General features: G+C 46.4%; 1 protein-coding gene across 6 annotated transcripts in view; it reads right to left on the minus strand.

The window, feature by feature from the left end:
• LOC126464634 (arfGAP with SH3 domain, ANK repeat and PH domain-containing protein) overlaps window positions 1-21,083 on the minus strand; it is a 315,585-nt gene extending 294,502 nt beyond the window's left edge. For all 6 annotated transcript variants that reach the window (XM_050096250.1, XM_050096248.1, XM_050096249.1 and 3 more), the window contains exon 1: window positions 21,011-21,083. In XM_050096250.1, the coding sequence (XP_049952207.1) occupies window positions 21,011-21,050 (40 nt within the window). In that variant the 5' untranslated portion in view covers window positions 21,051-21,083. The remainder of the gene's footprint in view (window positions 1-21,010) is intronic.
• Between the last annotated feature and the right edge of the window lie 550 nt (window positions 21,084-21,633).

Raw genomic sequence — 21,633 nt, forward strand, 5'->3', positions numbered from 1 at the left:
GAGGTTTTTTCCTATGGCATCTGACGTGGCCTTTTTTCCCTCTGTCCTAAAACCGCTGTTCTTCAACCGCTTTCTGTCTATTATTCACAGGACGGCGCGCGAAAAACCGGCCCCGACTACTAGACTGCACATTGTCGCCGACCAATTGTCATTTATTGTTTCGAAACAGTTGCGACTACGTTTTCTATTGTCAGTTACTCTTTATTGTCAGAATATTATCTATATCTTGTTGCATCTATTCGTGACGGGTAACAATTTGTGAGTAACCTTTGGGTCGGTTTTTCTTGCGCCACCCTGTACTAGATGGCTCCATATCGGTGGGTGGTCGCATCAAGTGTACCGCCAATACATTTCAGCCTCATGTGACTTCTCGATATAAATACTAACCCTTTCGCAGAAGCGACAGTAAAACTTTACGTGATGGTCACTGTGCAAGTGTGGGCGTGGTGGGACTCCACTTGTTTTATAACGACACATTTTTAAATTGAATATCGCTCCGGACTAATTTCGAACCGCTCGGGCGAATGAGCACAGAAAATTCCAAATTAAAGTAAAAAGAGTGTATCAAAAAGAATCATCCCATTTTAAAAAAACGTAACTATTATATTATTCGAGATATTTGCATGAACAACGTACTGTGGAAAAGAGCAAACTCTCGAGGTTTACACGGTTCATCAAAAGGAATCATCTAATTTCGAAAAATAATAACTATTATGTTATTTGAGATAAGGTGTATGATCCATTTTTCTTTGCCGAGAACACGTATCTCGATATGCTTGAGAAATTTCTTTTCCCACAGTTGGAGACAGATTCGAACGACTTCATTTACCAACAGGATGGGGCACCGCCACACTGCCATCTGGAAGTCCGGGAATTTTTAAATCAAAGGATTAATGAACGATGGATCGGTTGAACTGGACCAAATGATTCACCCTTGCATTACTGGCCTCCAAGGTCACCAGACGTGGATTTATGTGGTTATTTCTCGTGGGGGTTAATAAAAGACTCTGTTTATGTGCCTCCCTTAGGAACAAAAACGAATGAACTGAGACATCGCATAACAGCAGCTGTGGAAGCTGTAACTCATGGCATGCTCGCTGCAGTGAGGGAACAGTTTGAATACCCCATTGACATAGGCCGTGCACCCACCAGGGTATCCGAGAGCGCTAACGCGCTGCTTCCTGGACTCGGGTAGGCGCGCCGGTCCCGGATCGAATCCGCCCGTCGGATTAACGTCGACGGCCGGTGTGCCGGCCAGCCTGGATGTTGTTTTTAGGCGGTTTTCCACATCCTACTATGTGAATACCGGGCTGGTCCCCACGTTCCGCCTCAGTTACACGACTCGCAGACATTTGAAACACATTTACACTCTATCACGAGTTACACTAGACGCAGACAGCTGGGGTATACTAATTCCGGCCCGGGGGGTATGGGGCGGCGGCATCCGGCCACCCCATGCCAAATCCGTACTTAACCCTGCCGACCCTGCGCAATGCGCATAAAGGCGGTAGGAAAAGAAAGAGTTGACATAGGGCGTGCATCTCAAGGGGGAGCATACTGAACATCATTGAAAAGGTACGAAAAAAAAACTTTTTGAGTTTCCTGTTCATCAAAAAACAAAATTCATTGCATATGTTTATCAGTTTCCGCAATACAGACGTGTCAAATCCGATGATTCTTTTTGATACACCCTGTATATTTTGTTTCTAAACAGACGCCTTCCACTTACTGTAAGCATCGCATGAAACACGTGAGGGGAAGTAAGGGTTTGAGCTGACCAAATCTACACATTGCAAACATTACACTGAAAACATCTATCGGCTGTTTGGAGAGACATTTGGTACATATATAATTCTCCAAAACGTTAATAGCCTATTGCTGCTGTATGTATTTTCATGTTGTGCGCCACAGCCACAAATTTATTAAAAGCCAACACTATTCTACCTCAAGCACTGTAAATTATTTAAGTTGCACAGGTTTTACACTCAGGGAAAAGTACCTGTAACCGCTGGGAGGTTATCCACGCAGCATGGTGAACACTATGGAACAAAATGAGATTTTCACTCTGCAGCGGAGTGTGCGCTGTTATGAAACTTCCTGGCAGATTAACACTGTGTGCCGGACCGAGACTCGAACTCGGGACCTCTACCTCTCGCGGGCAAGTGCTCTAGATCCAGCACACGGTTTTAATCTTCCAGGAAGATTCATAACAGCGTACTCACTGCTGCAGAGTGAAAATCTCATTCTGGAAACATCCCCCAGGCTGTAGCTAAGCCATGTCTCCGCAATATCCTTTCTTCCAGGAGTGCTAGTTCTGCAAGGTTCGCAGGAGAGCTTCTGTAAAGTTTGGAAGGTAGGAGACGAGATACTGGCAGAAGACGAGCTATGAGGACGGGGCGTGAGTCGTGCTTGGGAAGCTCAGTTGGTAGAGCACATGTCCGCGAAAGGCAAAGGTCCCGAGTTCGAGTCTCGGTCCGGCACACGGTTTTAATCTGCCAGGAAGTTTCAGTATGGAACAAGGTTTGTCTTTAAGACGTGTCTGTACCCAGCTTACAGCACTTCCCAGCGCGCTCGGACAAACTCGGGCGACCGTGGAGCGCGCGGGCAGCGCAGAAGAGAACGGAACAGCCGGGCCCCTCCCAGCGGCAGCCGTTAATTTTCCTCTCCGCTGCCGCCGGCGCCGCCCCTATCAGAATTATTAGATGGCGTCACAGGGACCGTGAAGCGCTGAATAATGCACACCGGTTAAAGGCGCCGGCGGCCTGCGCTAACTACACAGGGAATTCTTGATAGTGGCCTACTTAGGACGCCGCCTGCATACCGCTACTGGGACCACGTGCCGACTGGGACACCCTACTATCGTAATGAGTCACTGCTCATCATCCGTGGTTACGATGCTGGAGTCTGTGTTTGGTAACCACTCTAGAAGTTGTGCAAAAATACTGTTTTCCGAAACTTAGTTCCACGTGTTGGCAAAATAATTTTCCTCTCAAATGTACACGAAGTGAGGTTTTAACTAGGATTTTAAGCCACGTCTCAAAACCAACGGGTGTATTCTGTCGCTTTTGAGAGAAGAAAGAGATCACATGTGGCGAGATGTGGCAAATTAGGTGGGTTCGGGAGCATATGCTACTGTTATGGTTGTCGGATAACATGTGCGTTGTCGAGCACCGCCGCCCCTCTCACCGCCACCATCATGAATGGATTCCTTCCTCCGGAAAGCTTACGCAGAAGTACACCGTTACAGCACTGTGCGTTTCCTGTTGTGCTGTTTCCACTTGCAGCGAGTAAACTTCACGTCATTCCCTTGCCCGCAGTTCCAACATTTTTACTTTAATATCATTTTATTTCAGTCAATGGTGTGCACAAAAAGTGTTCAGTTCAAGAGTTTAACCGTTAGCTCTCTGGAAGACAGCACAATGGTTATTCTCTTCTCAGCGTGCTTTGAATATCACTGCGTAGCAATTGTAAAATGGTGCCAGCCGTTCCCATTCTAGTGAAGAAATCAGTTAACAAACTCCGTTTGCCAATAAATCTTTATTTAGAAACACCGAAGTCGCCGCCACGAAGCACTTTTCTCATGTAAAGATGCCAGCAACATACAGGCTAGTTTGCACACCGCCGTGTTTTATCAGACCTGGTCCTACTGCAGGTAGTACCGACTTCTGATCTCAGTCACCCGTCAGTTACGGGAGAGTGGGGGTGGGGTGTGGGGGGAAGGGGGGGGGAGGAAGATGCGGGCTCCGAACCAAGGGGCAAAGAACATTGCCACTGATGGAAGGAGCAACAAGTAAAAGGAATTCTTTTTGCATTTAATTTTTGTATCTCAAAATTTGTAGATCAGCGTAATCTCGGTGTTTTCCTAGAGAGGTTTGCAGACAAATGAGCTACATAATTCTTATGCGTATTTCCCCTTGGGCTTAGTTCTGACCTTCACTTTCGACCACGTATGTAATAGTACTGTCTCATCTCTGTTCCCCTTGTTCCATTTAGAAATCATAATTTCACATGAAATTTCCCCATTCTTCACTAAACATCGGCCTGTTGCATGCTATGCCGTCTTGTATCAATTTCCTGCTTGAGAATTACATTTTCTGACCGATTTAATAATTACTCGCAACATGACGCGCAAGTTTTGTTCATTTCCACAGCTATCACAATTACTCCTTTTTTCATTTATGCGGGAGCTCTTACAGAAAGTAATAAATTAAGGAAAGAAAAGAAACTGATGTATTCGCTTCAAAAGAAAGGGGGCAAGAGGGAATAAAGAGGCGTCTTCCTCCTTTGAACTACTTATAAAATTCGCTCCAGGATACTTCTAAAGAAAATTAAGGGGAACCTGCACAATCAACAAGTCAAATACTAATGACGTCTAGAAAAGGCCGTTTCTGCGTCGAACAGGCCAACTTAAAATACAGAAATAGGACGCAGAATGTTGAGCAACAAGAGAATTCTCTCTTTCACAGACTTCAAAATCGCATTCTATTCGCAAACAGGACGTACAAGAGCTTGAAATCAAAACTAAGCTGCCCAGCACAATTAAAGGATCACTTTTTCGAATCCCCGTAATTTTCTCCCATTGCGCCGTATAAGTTTGAAATTTGGGTCAAAAATGCGTACAACGTTCCTCTGTAACGGGGCAAAATCGTGGCGCCCTGTGACGTCACCCTCGGGTTCGACGACGCTTCAAACAGCGAGGTCTCGACACGTGCGGAAAAGGAGGCCGCATCTCAGAAGTTCAAGTCACGTGTGAGTCCGGTCAGTGATGTTACACTGGCACCAGAGTTTAGCACAATTCTGCCCAACGCCACCGTGGACGTTTCATACGACGGAAATGTCGTCACAGTCCCTCTTACCCACATTTCACCCCTTCCTTTGACGTACCTGTAATGGCGGTCAGAACCGCGACACCCGGCGTTGAAATCACGCGCTTTTCTTATGGCTAGCAGAGGAAAACATTTCAGGCACACCGTCCCTGAGAATCGACTTGAAAAGACTTAAGCGGATGCCATCAATGGCGTCAATGAAATCATGCCTTCCCCTGGGATTCTATTCCCATACATTTCGCGGGCGAAAACGACAGTCTACAGTGCGATGAGCAACATGAAGACATTCCTGACAACTTTGAACACTGCTCTAACCCTAGGACGTTTCAAAGCTTCTCTAAGGACAGTGTGTGTGATGATGTTTGATTTGTGGGGCGCTCAACTGCGTGGTCATCAGCGCCCTTACACATTCCCCATTTTTACACAATCAAATTTTGACAAAGTCCAATTTAGCCTCTGTCACGAATGATGATGATGAAATAAATGATAATGCAAATACCCAGTCCCCGGACAGAGAAAATCCCCAACCAGGCCGGGAATCGATCCCGTGACCCAGAGGCAGCAACGCTAACCACTAGACCACGAGGTGCGAAGTCTAAGGACAGTGTAGGGCTACATCAACGTCCTGTGACCCCTTTGGAGAGCAGCGCGTGTATAGGTTAGGGCCACTAGGGACCGTTCCATTCTTTTCCACGCCCTGCTATGGCGTGATCATGTCGGGGGGGTGGGGGGGGGGGGGAGGGGGGCACTAACATGCGCATGAATGAAATGGCAAAAGATCCCTCTAAGTCACCCCCCCCCCCCCCCCCCGCCAATTCTGGCAACAGTCTGGGTGCCGCCCACGCATCCTAGTCGAGCACGTTACAAATGTATTTGTCTGAATTTTGGAGACACATTCTGCTCTCTTGCAACTATTCCAGCGCCTGAAGGCAGGAAACACTGCCTGAGGGGTAGCGAAAGGATTGCCTGCCCCTTAGGCTCCAGAGCAAGGTGTATGGGTGGTACCCAGGGTCTTCCCGAGATTGGGGGGGGGGGGGGGGGGGGGGTCTCAGCGGGTTCGGCAAACACAAATACAAGCATTAGAAACTACCGACATGTATGTGCAGGCATTAAGTTTCTGAAATACAGTATAAGCCCGGGATGGTTTGCCATCAAGAGCAACTAAACAAGAAGTAGAATATCGTCGATGTACTTATCGAAAGGATTGCCTGCCCCTTAGGCTCCAGAGCAAGGTGTATGGGTGGTACCCAGGGTCTTGCCGAGATTGGGGGGGGGGGGGGGGGGTCTCAGCGGGTTCGGCAAACACAAATACAAGCATTAGAAACTACTGCCATGTATGTGCAGGCATTAAGTTTCTGAAATACAGTATAAGCCCGGGATGGTTTGCCATCAAGAGCAACTAAACAAGAAGTAGAATATCGTCGATGTACCGCTGTGCCGTAACGGTGCTGCAGATGACAACCAAAGGGCTCCTGCTATGAAAAGAAACGGCACCCCCAGACCATCATTTCGGGTTGTCAGGCCGTATCACGAGCGACAGTCAAGTTGGCACCCCGCCGCTGTTCGGGCCGTTCTCAGACACGTTTTCGGCCTGGAATCGCATTGACAGAAGTATCTTCAGTGACGTATCCCGCTTCGAACTGAGCAGCAATGACCAGCGAAGACGTGTCTCGACACGGCACAGACAGTGTTGCGATACCAACCTGCTGTCGCCCGGCACACGGCCCGAAAACCAGGAGTGACGGTGTAGTGTGCCAATTTACTTCATAGCAGGAGCCCTTTGGTAGTCATCCGCGGCACTCTTACAGCATAGCAGCCCGTCGACGATATACTACGACCCGTTTTGTGGCCCTTCATCGCAAGTCGTCCTGGACTTAGATTTCAGCAAGAATCCCTGGTTCCTGTGAGGTTTCAGCTGGTCGCGTAAGGACACACATTGGTGTGGATCTGAGCGCCACAAAGAGGAACGAGACTCATCGCTGAAGACCACAAAGTGCCACTCTCAGTGTCCCAGCTAAGTCGGGCTGTACACCATAGCATGTCGACTGTCAACCCGGCTCCACACGGTGAGAGTTTCTACTGCTTGCCTTCGTGCTTGCCAAACGGTAAGTGGGCCAGCAAGCTGTCCGGATCTCTCTCCAACTGAGTACGTTTGGAGTCTCATGACCAGTGCCCTACAGCCAGCTCGGCACTGTGACAATCTAACGCGCCAATTGGACAGAATTTGGCACGATATCCCTCAGGAAGACATTAAACAGCCCTATCGATCAGTGCCAAGCCGAATAATTGCATGCATGCAGGCCAGGGGTGGCCCCACGTCTTACAGACATGCTGAATTTGTGAAGCTCTTTCTCTTGAACAAATGATCTAGTTTTTCTAAAACTGTAATCATTTGTTTGTCTGTACATCTACATCGCATCTACCGATTTCCGCCCCATTCGGGTAATTCCTTCGTGGCGCTCGTTCTTTTTTTCTCCTTAGAATGTATCTTGGTGTATTCCTGAGTTCTAATTGTCTTCCCAGTTATCACCATGCCTGTGAGATGTGTTAATTAAAATTTCATCCATATACGAGCTTATTTTCAGAATGCAAAAATGCCATGCCTAAAGGTGAAAAACGGTGTGAATACATAATGATTATTTGGTGCATCTAACATTACTCAGCCGTTTGAGATGCATGTGCAGCTTATTGCCATGTTTATAACGTTGAGAGAGGTCGAATGTTCGAATGAATGATATGGAAGCATCATACAGACAGATGGTACAGACAGTTGAGGCTAGTGCAATGATCACTGTGTGTCCTTTGGCTGATGAGATGCGCTGAGGACGACAGTGAGGTAGGGAGACTAGGCCCAGGTCCTTGTAGAAGGACTACACCAACGGAAGATAGTAGCCTCTTCGACTTCCTCTGACTGTTCGCAACTATGTAACAAAAATAGTACTAGCTGTTGTCATATCCTTCATGACCACGGTAGCAAACAGTATATTCCAGCAGGATAACGCAAGATCCGACACTGCAGCTGACGCCACAGACGCCTTGAGGAATGCACAGATTCTTGACTGGCTAAGCCACCTTATTTATTACCCCAAGTGGATGTCCGAGATACGATGATATTTTGATAGCAGCTTCCAGCCAGCAGGCTCCAAAAACTGACGTATCACACCAAGAAATTAAAGGTGACATTCGGACGTTGCCTGCTTCCATGCCACGACAAATACAAGAGCGTATTCGTGCCCGTGGGTACCACGCCTCACACTGATGACTGGTGATGGCGGGAACCGGCACGCTGGTGTTTTTCGGAACGCTCTCAGTTGTTCGCCCACGGCCAGGCGCTACAGTGGGCAGGTAGGGTGCGGCGTGGCGCGGCCGTGTTGCTGACCTGTCCCAGTGCCAGGGCAGCGCGGGCCTGACCTCTCCATAGACACAGGCGCCGCCCACACCTGCCGACTGCGGCCAACCGCTCCACGTCGCTGCCACGCGGCCAGCCTATAGGCAGGCGATCCCCCAGTGCTGCTTCTGCTGTCAGGAAGGAGCGCGCAGGTGTGTGTGTGTGTGTGTGTGTGTGTGTGTGTGTGTGTGTGTGTGTGTGTGTCAGATACCCTGATTTGCGCACAAAAAAAGGCGGCGGCCTCGAATTAAACAGGTTAGTCTTTTCAGTTATCCGATATCTCTAATTAATACTTTCTGGCATCGCCGTTTTATTACAATTACCGCAATCCATCAGTATGCGTAACGTTGCAAGAGACACTACGCGCTCTTACTGGTGTTCCTCTACGCAGCCAAAACCACTGACGGCATCAGACATGTCGGTGATGCCGCTTTGACAGTGACGTGCACTAACGCGTCTAATAACCATTTGAATATTACCGCCCGGCCGAATTCGATGAAAATCGGAATAAATTATAATCTCTCACACAGTCGCGTGGGAAAGATGTAGCTTTTCCATGAAAACAACGCGACTGTGGCACAGCCCAAAGCATTAATATTTCTTATTATACGATAGTATCCATAACTAGTAATACATTGTCTCCCCCTGTAGGTAAATAGATTAAATTCCATTAGCTACTTTCACTAAAAATCTTTGCATAAGACAAAAAATAGAATTCATAATACAGTACATTAATGTGCTCAATCTCGAGTTCACTACAGTACGCTGTTTACCAAAATTTGTTAATAGACTGAGGTGATAAACGTCATGGGATAGCGACGTGCACATATACAGGCTATTCGAAAGTGATGGTCAATATTCAGGGATCTGACACGAATGACCATTCGAAACAAAAAAGTCAAGTAAACATGGGCTGTAAAACGCATACCTTAAGAGCTAGGAGACATTCTTGATCTTCAATGTTGTGAAGCAAACCTCTTCTACTTCAAGCTCTTTGCGCTCCATATTTTCGGAAGTGGTAGTATGGACCAAAACAAGAAAAAAATGACCAGTAAGCATGTGCTCTAAAATGCATACCTTAAACGTTATGAGCACTTGTTCATTAGAAGAGCTCTGTCCAAGGTACCGAAGATGAAGAGGTGCTCATAACTGTTAAGGGATGCATTTTAGAGCACATGTTTACTGGTGATTTTTTTCTTATTTTGGTCGATACTACCACTTCCCAAAATATGGAAAGCAAAGAGCTTGCAGTGAGAGAGATTTGCTTCACAGTATCGAAGATCAGGAACTGCTCATAGCTCTTAAGATATGCGTTTTAGAGCCCATGTTTTACTTGACTTTTTCGTTTGGAATGATCATTTCTGTTATATCCCTGAATATTGACCACCACTTCTGAAACACACTGTGTAGATGAGGATAGTACCGCGTGCACAAGGGCATTGGCGGAGCACTTATTTGCACTCAAGAGATTCGTGTGAAATGATGGCCTGTGTGGTTCAAATGGCTCTGAGCACTATGGGACTTAACTTCTGTGGTCATCAGTCCCCTAGAACTTAGAACTACTTAAACCTAACTAACCTAAGGACATCACACAAACCATGCCCGAGGCAGGACTCGAACCTGCGATCGTAGCGGTCGCGCGGTTCCGGACTGAAGCGCCTAGAATCGCTCGGCCACGGCGGCCGGCTATGTACTTGCAAGAAAACAGATCCAACCGGGTTAGATTTGGCGATTGCCTATTGCAGGAATTCGCACTGTTGTAAAGGGATTTTCAGAACAAACAGGTAATTAACGTAAAACAAGCCAAATGAATGAAAAAGAGAGCCACAGGAGATCACGGGTCCCTTATACTAAGATGCTCATAAAATATTCCTCAACAACCAGCGAAATTTTGTCGTAGGAGTTAAAGCTGACCACGTACAGAAAGGATAGTGGTTGAACGGCAATGACGGGCGACAGCTAGGCGAGGCGATACGAGTGACAGAAAGTAGGACTGCGCTGCGGTTGACACAGACGCTGTTGTGGCGGGGGGCGGGGGCGTGGTCGCCGCCTGCTGTCTGGTGCCTGCTACTACTGCCGCTGCTGCTGGCACCTCGCCAGCTGAGGCGGCGCCCCCAGAGAAACGCGGCGAGCAGTCTGCTGGGCGGCTAGGCTATTTCAGACGGCAGTATCGCGGCAGGCCGGCCTTTATCACGGCCTGGGGTCCCCGACGGCCAGGAACAAGCGCCGCATTGTGCGGACCGCACAAAGGCTCGCCCAGGGAGGAACCGACAGCTTAAGCGGCCGCACCACGCATCCACACCAATTCACTCTACGCCCCTATTTAGAGGTTCCCTCCACCGCACAATAATAGCCTGTGCACTTGCATCGAATACCTAAACTCGCTTCTTTTCGTTAGGAACAGCTCGGCCCGAAACAAGTATTACCAATAGCAATTCACAACATTCGGGTCGGGTTACTTGCTACTTTGGAGAACCCGTATTACACTGAAGTGACGAAAGTAATGAGACAGCGATATTCGCATGTACAGATAGCGGCAGTATCGTTAACACAAGGTATAAAGGGGCAGTGCATTGGCGGAGCTATCATTTGCAGTCAGGTAATTCATGCGAAAAACTTTCCGACGTGATGAGGGCCGCGCGATGGGAATTAACGGACTTTGAACGCGGCACGGTAGCTGGAGCCAGACGCATTGGACATTCCATTTCGGAAATCGTTAGGGAATTCAATATTCCGAGATCCACAGCGTCAGCGGTGTGCTGACAATACCGTATTTCTGGCATTGCGTTTCACCACGGACAACACAGTGGGCGACGGCCTTCACTTAACGAACGAGAGCAGCGGCGTTTGCGTTGATTTGTTAGTGCTAACAATCAAGCAACACTACCTAAAATAACCGGAGAAATCAATGTGGGACATATGACGAACGTATCCGTTGGGACAGTGCGGCGAAATTGGGCGTGAATGGGCTATGGCAGCAGACGACCGATGCCAGTGCCTTCGCTAACAGCGCAACATCGCCTTTCCTCAGCTCGTGACCGTATCGATTGGACCCCAGACGACTCGAGAACCGCGACCTGGTCAGACGAGTCCCGATTTCAGTTAGTAAGAGTTGATGACGTTTGATGTTTGGTTTGTGGGGCGCTGAACTGCGCGTTTATCAGCGCCCGTACAAATTCCCAACCTTTGCTCATTCCAATCTCGCCACTTTCACGAATGATGATGAAATGATGAGGATAACACAAATAACCAGTCCCCGGGCAGAGAAAATCCCCTTACCCGGCCGAGAATGGAGCCCGCCACTCAGTGATCCAGAGGCAGCAACGTTAGCCACTATACCACGAGCTGCAAACGTAGGAGTTGATGGTAAGGTTCGAGTGTAGCGCAGACCCTGCAGGTTGACAACAAGGCATTGTACAAGCCGATGGTGGCTCCATAACGGTGAGGGTTGTGTTTACGTAGAATGGACTGGGTTCTGTGGTCCAGTTGAACGGATCACTGGCTGGAAATGGTTATGTTCGGCTACTCGGAGACCATTTGAAGCCATTCATGGATGGAATTTTTACAGATGACAATGCGCCATGTCATCGGGCACACAGATCACCGCACATGAATCCGATCGAACATTTATGGGACTTAATCCAGCGGTCAGTTCATGCAACAAATCCTGCACCAGTAACACTTTTGCAATTATGGATGGCTACAGAGGGGACTTCCAACGACTTGTTGAGTACACGTCACGTCGAGTTGCTGTACTACGGCGGGAAAAAGAAGTTCCGACACGATATTAGGAGGTGCCTGATGATTTTTGTCACCTCAACGTGAAAGATACGAATCCTCATCGGTGGAAGTAGTTTCGTGTCCTGCTGCATGGTATTATTTTGTATTTTCGCATTTGGAACAGATTCTCCTGTTTTGTCATTCATATAATAGAAGTATGTTGTGCAATATTCAGTATTATTTACGTACAAGAGCGTACTCTTTCAGGAATAAATTTCTTATATTTCATGACATCAGTCTGATTTAAAAACTAAAGATGAAAGTCCTGCAAGTGAATTCATCACCAGTAATATCTGTATTCTAGCTCCTTATGAATACTTGCCTGTGTTATTAGCAGTGTGTCGCGATTTCCGACGGTGTGTGGTTCGATCACCCATTCTAACCTCCTTGATTGTGCATTTTGTTCAACTATTACTCTTGCACGCTTTCTTCAACTCCAATTTCAGGGGAGCGATGTACACGGGACGACAAACAAATTTCTCCTTGAAAACCTATTTTTGGAATTACTTCATCTGTAAGTTTTCGCAGTACACAAAGAGCACATTTTTGAGTGTGCTGCAGTTTCTGGGACATGTTTCCGACACTCAAATTGTATCTTTTTCTGTTGACAATGCCCTTCTTAGAACCGCATGGGCGTACGCTTCTTGTCTTCAATTCCCTAGTTTGCAGCTTAAGCATATCATAGTGAACTGTCATCGTAACAACAATCTGATGCTAGACCCTACTTTCTGCTTACGTTTATCTAGCCCGATTAGTGCTACGTAATCTGTGTGGTTTGTCAGTTATTTTCGAGAAAATACTTCTCGCTACCGCATTCGCCGAGACAACTATTCAGTACACTGACTGCTACAAATTACAAAAAAGTTTTCGATGAATCTTAACAATACGTGAATATTGCAGAAGCAGAAGCCAGCAACACTAAAGTACTGAAAAAATGGACCAAGTTTTATTTCCACCTCTTTATCACAAAAATAGTTGCAGTAACAAAATAAATTATCCCGTGAATGATCTGCTGACAAATTGTTCCCGCAATGTTCCTCATGTAAACAGTGTGCTTTCATCACGTCTGTCACAGTACACGCAGAACACAGCTGGACTGCACGCAGCCTCATCTGAAACGAAGCAATCCCACTGAACTCGCTACCCTGAAGTGGGATTGGTTTTTCTTGTTTCGAACCCAGATATTCCTAGTGAACACGCTATCCTCTCCTCGCTGCTGCAGGTTGCAAGGAACCGAAGACAAGTCTACATCAGTGCGTGAAATTGCATACCATGCTACACAACTACCGCCGATAGAAGCCGAAGAATTCAGTCAGTGACACATGGGCTGTCAAGATGCGCACTTCACAACTCCCACAGTGCGCTGACGAAACGATTTCGAGAAGAAAGGAGGCAGTATATGGAAACGTGGTGCGAAAAATATGGGAGATTTTAATTGAAAATTATCAAATAAAGCCATGTTTTTGACTTCAGAAGCAAAAGTTATTACATCAGGAATAAACACAAGAAGAATCTTAAGGAAATGTAACTCATCCACGAAGGAAATGACTTATAAGGCGGTTGTTCGACCGATTTTTGAGTACTCCCCAACTATCTGGGGTCCTTAACAGGAAGGACTGACAGGAGAGGTAGATAAGATCCATCGAATAGCGGCGCGTTTCGTTACAGGATCTTTCAGCCGGCGCGAGAGCGTTAAGGAGATGCTCAAAAAAGTCCGTTGGCAGACGTTACAACAGAGGCGTTGTGGATGATGGAGAAGTTTACTACTGAAATCTCGAGAGAACACTTCCCGGAAAGAATCGGACAACATATTACTTCACTCCATACACGCGTCGCATAATGACCACGAAGGGAAAATTCGAGATATTAGAGCCAACACAGAGGCTTACCGACAATCATTCTTTCCCACGCGCTAATCGCGAGTGGAACAGGGTTGGAGGGCTCAGTTAGTGGTAGATAAGTACCCTCCGTCACACACCATTAGGTGGCTTGCGGCGCACGATGTAGATGTAGATTAACAAAATCCTCCAAATAGCTTTAGTGTGTTATACAGCAGTTACATATGTAGAACTCCTAATTTTTACTGCTGCTGCATAAAACACAACCTCTTGTCTCACAACAAAGACAACAGGAACTGTTTATGATCCAAAATCACTCACTAGACTGAAACACCAACCAGGAAACATCGTTTATTCCTAAGTTCACTATCCTTCAGGCACAATACTTTCCGGTGCAGGTTCTTGACTGACTTTGATCCACGTTTGACATGGAATCTTACAGTCGCGGAAAACTTCTAGGAAAAAGAGATTACCTTTCCTTCCAAATTACACTCGCTCATCCTTATTTAACTTCGAAGCGAATATTCGCCTTCTAAAAAGACATTCCTTCTCTCCGGACGTCTGCTCATCATTTTTTTCCTCCCGTAATGACTGGCCTCTTCTCTTCGTGTTGTCCACTGTAACGGCGCATAATGAAGCGGCCGCAGAGGAAATAAGAACTGCTCTCTTCCTTTTACCGCTTTATGCCAGGAGAGCAGTTTATCTGTGAGTGCAGCGCTGATGTGTGCTTTGTGGCGATCTAACCAAGCGTGACTTCTCCCGTTCGCCTTAGCGGACGCTTTGTCGCACTTTAAGGAACGTTTAAACTTTCGTTAAAGTCAGTGGCGGTGAAGGTAGCTACAAAGCCGAGCAGAGCATACGCTGTACCTCTAATGTGTCGCCTGTTTGCATGCATCCGTCTTCTAGGTTTCTAGGTTTTTTTCCTCTGGTAAAGCGTGTGGTGCGCTCAGTATCACTAGTGACGTTTTATCACAACAGAGTGAAAAACATTATGGCGAAGCAACACAGTCTGGGTCTGTTGATCAGTCCAAACGATTCTAATCATCTGCCCGACTCTCCATTTCATAATTTACCTTTCAGTATCAACGCTGCATCACTGACCAGACAAGACTCCACATGCTGCGCCCGGATTACGTTAAACAATAATAATAAACGATATATACACTATGTGATTAAAAGTATCCGGACACCTGGCTGCCTCCCGCCGGAGGTTCGAGTCTTCCCTCGGGCATGGGCATGTGTGTGTGTGTGTGTGTGTGTGTGTGTGTCTGTGTGTGTGTGTGTTGTTCTTAGCATAAGTTGGTTTAAGTTACTTCAAGCAGTGTGTAAGCCTAGGGACCGATGACCTAAGGAGTTTGGTCCCTTAGGAATTCACACACATTTGAACACCTGCCTGAAAATGACTTCCAAATTGGTGGCGCCCTCCATTGGTAATGGTAGCCTTGATGACAGCTTACACTCTCGCAGGCATACGTTGAATCAGGTGCTGGAAAGTTTCTTGGGGAATGGCAACCCGTTCTTCACGGAGTGCTGCACTGAGGAGAGGCGTCGATAGCAGTCGGTGAGGCCTGGCAAGAAGTCGTCGTTCCAAAACATCCCAAAGGTGTTCTATAAGATTCAGGTCAAGACTCTGTGGAGGCCAGTCCATTACAGGGATCTTATTGCCGTGTAACCACTTTCCCACAGGCCATGCATTATGAACATGTGCTTGATCGTGTTGAAAGATGCAATCGCCATCCCCGAGTTGATCTTCAACAGTGGGAAGCGAGAAGGTGCTTATAACATCAATTTAAACCTGTACTGTGATAGTGCCACGCAAAACAACAAGGGGTGACAGCCCCATCCAGGAAAAACACGACCACACCATGAAACCACCGCCTCCGAATTTTACTGTTGACACTACACACGCTGGCAGATGACGTTCACCGGCCATTCGCCATACCCACACCCTGCCATCGGATCGCCACATTGTGTACACTGATTCGTCACTCCAGACAACATTTTCCGATTGTTCAATCGTCCAACGTTTATGCTCCTTACACCAAGTGAGGCGTCGTTTGGCATTTACCGCGTGATATGTGGCTCGTGAGCAGTCGCTCGACCATGAAATCCAAGTTTTCTCACCTCCCGCCTAATTGCCGTAGTACTTGCAGTGGATTCTGATGCAGTTTGGCATTCCTGTGTGATGGTTTGGATGGATGTCTGCCTATCACACATTACGACCCTGTTCAACTTTCGGCGGTCTCTGTTAGTCAACAGACGAGGTCGGCCTGTACGCTTTTGTGCTGTACGTGTCCCTTTACGTTTCCACTTCACTATCACATCGGAAACAGTGGACCTAGGGATGTTTAGGAGTTTGGCAATCTCGCGTGCAGACGTATGACCCAAGTGACACCCAATCACCTGACCACGTACGAAGTCCGTGAGTTCCACGGAGCGCCGCATTCTGCTCTCTCACGATGTCGAATGACTACTGAGATCGCTGATGTGGAATACCTGGCAGCACAAGGTACCTAATATGAAAAACGAATGGTTTTCGGGGTGTCCGTATACTTTTGTCCACATAGTATATATATATATACTGAGTTTTTTAAAAAACATGAAAGAGTGTGTGTGTGTGTGTGTGTGTGTGTGTGTGTGTGTGTGTGTGTGTGTGTGTGTGTTTGTGTCGCTCTGAAACTCCTGGAGTACTTTTCACCAAAGATATATAGCTTAGTGCCAGAATAGAACGTAGGGTAACACACGGTTAACTCACCTATCTGTACGGGTGAGCGCGGAAATGCCTTCACACGTAAGCACAACTCTGGAACGCCCGTACCAATTTGTAGGAGCCCTCTCCCACACACGTGTCAATTACGGAATTAAAGTACATTCCCATTTATTGTTGTTTACTTATTCGGTTTATTTTGCATCATTACATCCAGATGATATGTATCTGTAATAACGCGCAGCAATGTGGTGGCTGCAGATAACACTGTTCACACTTCGCACGTGCACAGATGCCGACTCGCTTTCGCGCCTCTCCGCTCGTCGCATGTACCAAGTGCGTGAACATGAAATGGCAGATGCCATAGTACTAATTCTTAAGAGTGCTAGAGTCAATATAACGGTGCTCGGTGTAATTTTTGCTTTAAAGAATGTTCGTGTTACAAATTGCTACGTGAAAATAAACAAAGAAATTTATTAGTTAAAGTGTTGATCGCTATCACTCGTACCCTAACACATTGTGACTGGTGCCCATCCTCTCACCTGACGCATGGGTTCCTGTAAAACTGCTACCGTGAGGAAGCAACAACAAAAGAGTAGTGGCAGCTTACCGACCTCAATCAGACTTGGTGTGTGTTATATGTAGCGTATCAAAACTATGTATACAAATTTTTACTGTGTCTGGATTGAAGAAAACAAGCGCTTTCCCCCAGGTTTTGACGTTAGTGATGTACGGAAACGACGTTCAGACTGCCGTGTGATGAGTATTGTGTTAGAGGCGTTACTGGAAACGAAGCATCTGCCGTACGAGACAGCGATGGACACTGCGGGAGAGCTGACTGACCCTTTAGCTGAAGCTCCAGCCATTATTTGTGAAACACATGGGCTTTGGGGCGCGTTGGGCAATCATTAGCACGCAAATGCCAGCTATGCATTAATGTGAACGGACGACATATTCAGCAATATCTCTAAAACAATATTCATCACACGGCAGTATGAACACCGTATCGGAACACCACTAGCGTCGGAATCTTCATGGATTCTGAGGTGGAATGGTGCATCTGTGACATTTTTTTTGAAAAAACTGTATTCTTCATCTCTTATAAAACCTCTAAATGTCTGTATACTACGTATTTCAAAATTCAACACACAGAAAACAAAATTTGCTACGAGTCACGCGTATATATTCATTTCCAATGTATTCACATCACCAAGCCAAGAAACCAAACACTTGTGCAATGACAAAAACGTCTGTATGCCACGGAAAATTTGTCACACCACTCCGGAGAAAAGTGGTGGAGCGTCCCCTTGCTAGGATTCGGGCTTGAATCCGTCGTGGCATACCATCGATGAGATCATTAAATATTCTGTGGTCCAAATTGTCCCACTCTTTAACAGCGATTCTGTGTAAGTCGCGCACAGCATGTGGTCCTTGTTGACGTGAAGAAACAGGCAGATCAAGCCGTTTTGGTGGCCACAGCATGCTGAACGAACGTGTTCACGAGAACAGGACGATTAGTACGCAAGTTACCATCCATCACGAAGTGATCCGGCCCCACTACAGAATCCCGTCCCTTTACCGTGGAGCAGTGAGATTGCTTTCAACAACCACCACCTTGCTGCACATGTGGAACAAACAAATTGTTCAAGTGGCTCTGAGCACTATGGGACTTAACATTTGAGGTCATCAGTCCCCCAGACTTAAAACTACTTAAACCTAACTAACCTCTGGACATCACACACATCTATGTCCGAGGAAGGATTCAAACCTGCGACCGTAGCAGTCGCGCGGTTCCGGACTGAAGCGCTTAGAACCGCTCGGCCACCGCGGCCGGCAATACGCTAAGCTACAGTGCCGGCTTACTGCTACACCAACAGAGCCGACTTCCGATACTGTGAAACAAACTTGTGTACTGCAAGCTCTTCCCTTTCCGTTTTTGGAGGAGGTAGTATGGACGAAAATAAGAAAAAAGTTTTCTAGTAAACATGGGCTCTGGAATGCTTATCTTAAGAGCTATGAGGACTTGGTTGATAGAGGAGTGATCGTTCACAATAGCGAAATAAAGAAGTGCTCATATCTCTTTCGGTATGCAGTTTAGAGCCCATACATACAGGCCATTTTTCTAGTTTTGGTCATACTGGCTTCTCCCAGAATAAGGAAAGCAAACAGCTTGCAGTAGAAGAGATTTGTTCACAGTAGCGAAGATGAAAGAGTGCTTGTAGCTCTTAAGGTGTGCATTTTAGGGACCACGTTTACTACAGCTTTGTATATATGGAAAAATATACTGTAGTCTTAAGACAGCCATAGGACCTCCCATTGGCTGGGTCAATGGAAAGTGACACGCAACAATAATTGTAAATAAAATATAGTCGTGTATAATTTTCGAAATCGCTATGCTGATGGGGTCAGAAGTTGTCGCGTCTGTCACCTTACAAGAAGGGGACGCGTTAGGAAGGGGTGGCACGGGAAACTTAACTAAGGAATAAGACAAACAGTCAGTGTGAAGACCGAACATTTTCAGGGCCACCGCTGGAAAGCTGTGTGGTGTCTTGGTCAGTCGACAGCTTGGCCTGTCTCACTGTCTGTATTCTCAATCATATTCCGAATGTTGTGGTGGCTGAATGGTTAGTTCGACTTGAATAAGGCAGCTGAACACGTATTGGCTGAAAAGGGCAAAAAACTCTCTCAAAGAAAGCGATTCCGAGTGCTTTCTTCGATAGTAACAGCGCGTTCCTGCAGTCTTAGAGCGGCCCCATAGCAGCAATCCATTGTTGATGTAGCTTTGAAGTAATGCGCAGTAGCCTGTTAATCGATACCGTTCTGTTACAATGTTTTTTTAGTTCACTCGGATGGTAGAGGAATCGTGCCAGCGTGACGCATATATGCACAACGTGCTCTTTCCAGGTTTACGACATGTCGATAAAAAATCCCAGAAGCTTCTCTCAGCATTGTAACGAAACTACTCTGGCTATATCATGTTCTACGTACCAAGTGTAATTTCTGATACAATATGTTTTGTCATGCAATTTGCGATACCCTTTTTTTAACTGTCATAAATTTTGTAAATATTTCTTACAAAAAATTGTCTTGATTTTTTTATGAATGTAAATTTCAGAGATGAATGTAAGCATGGAGAAATTCAATAATCTTTGACCAATGTGTTGTTATCTTTGTATTTCACAATCTGTGGACCATCAGTGGATAAACTGAGCTACTATGGAGTAGTTTGCCGAGAGAAGTTGTCTATGTCCGCGTGTGGTCAAAGTTGGGCGAATGTTGCCCAATATGTCTAATTAACAATGGTCAAAAGCATCTTTTTATAGTTGTGAACGACAAAGAAAATGTGTTATTTAAAGTTTGTGAAATGATGTCGAGAATATATCAACAATGTGGAAACTGAAACCCTTGCATTTTTTTTTTGATTAGAATTGATACAAGAAGATCAAACTGGTGGACTCCTCCAAATCCAAATTTTTTTGTCGACATTCTGCAGGAAAGCGAGAAAGAAAACCTCTAGACATGCATCACGAGAAATGACGAAGAAGAATATTTCCAGCTAAGTAACAATTATTTTGATCAATCACCAATTCTGAACTTTCCACCCTGTTTGCCGTGTGCTGTTACGAAGAACGAGGTATACGTCCTGAATATCAGCAGAGACAGAAGTTAAATAATTAATTTGAATCAGCAAGTGTAGGGTGGGGTGTCAGAGCATACATACATTGCTGCCATGTGTAATGGACTGTATTTTAATGCCGATACCCCGCCCCCTCCCCTCTGGGCGGCTCGTGACAGCTGAATAAAATTCTCAATCCTTAATAAAATTAAAATCAATAAACTTTATCTTTGCTGAGCTGGCAAGTTTGCTTTACTGTGTAATAGCGAGAGTAATACCACGGCAGTATTAATGTGATTAAGAAGAGATGTGGGAGCTTCCTATGAGTGCATTCTGCACTAGTTACGATCTGTCAGGATTTGGCAGAGAGGTTGCTATTTGCAGACAGTCTCACCGTTCTGGGAAAGAATGTGGGAGCAACCGGCCGTGGATTTGTGGAAGAAGGCGACTCCGTGAAACAAAGAGCGTTCCCAGCGCCTTCGCTGCGTCACGCGGCTGGGTCACGCAAGCTCAGAAATGTACGCGGGCGTCCCAGTACGACTGCAGTACGCAAATGAAGTGGGTAAAATAAAGCACTGCGCCAGCTGCTGCTGCTGCTGAGAGCACATGGAGCAACGGCCGCTCCCCGTCGCCTCGTTAGCGATGTACAGTACGTTACAATCACAGCGTTCAGCCACCCACCCGAGAGAGAAACCTATTTCTCCGACTGGTGTCAGCCGCACAGCTAGAAGACTTAATGACCCGTAGAGCGCATCAGAACCACTTGTCACACTTCGCGTGCGTGAATACAAACAGCAAAATGGGCTAATTTAAATGCATTAACTTTACGACAGCGTGATAGGCCATTGTACTTACAGTTGCCGGAGTTGTGTATCGCCTTGATCGCTTTCTTCATCTTCGTCAGGCCATCGCGGTCAAAGTCCAGCGTCTGAAACAGAAAATTTGAAATCAGTACAACTGTGGTTGCAACTACACTTTTAGGTACGTTGCTCGAGCCCTCTGTCTTTTTCCTGCACTGGGTTTCAGTGCAGCAGAGGTAACACAAACATTTTAATAGCCTAAACAATACGGAAAATTAGCATAATTAGCATAATACAGCGAGGCACTCATAAAGCGCTAGCTGTTCGCGACCATGCGTTGCTCTGGCTCACTGTGGTTAAATGGAAAAGAAAAGAAAGAAAAGTACGTTTCAAAAAAATGGCCTTGAGAACTATGGGACTTAACTGCTAGTCCCCTAGGACTTAGAACTACTTAAACCTAACTAACCTAAGGACAGCACACACATCCATGCCCAAGGCGGGATTCGAACCTGCGACCGTAGCGGCCGCGCGGTTCCAGACTGTAGCGCCTAGAACCGCTCGGTCACCCCGGCCGGCAAAGCACGTTTCGAATATGTGTTGCATATGTTCTTATCTCCTTCTGCTCGCTTTTTCTGTCCACTTCCTCCTCCCTCTTTCTTTTATCCATCTCCTCCTTCT

This window comes from Schistocerca serialis, chromosome 1 (genome assembly GCF_023864345.2).
Source record: "Schistocerca serialis cubense isolate TAMUIC-IGC-003099 chromosome 1, iqSchSeri2.2, whole genome shotgun sequence".
NCBI classification, from domain to species: Eukaryota; Metazoa; Arthropoda; class Insecta; order Orthoptera; family Acrididae; genus Schistocerca; species Schistocerca serialis.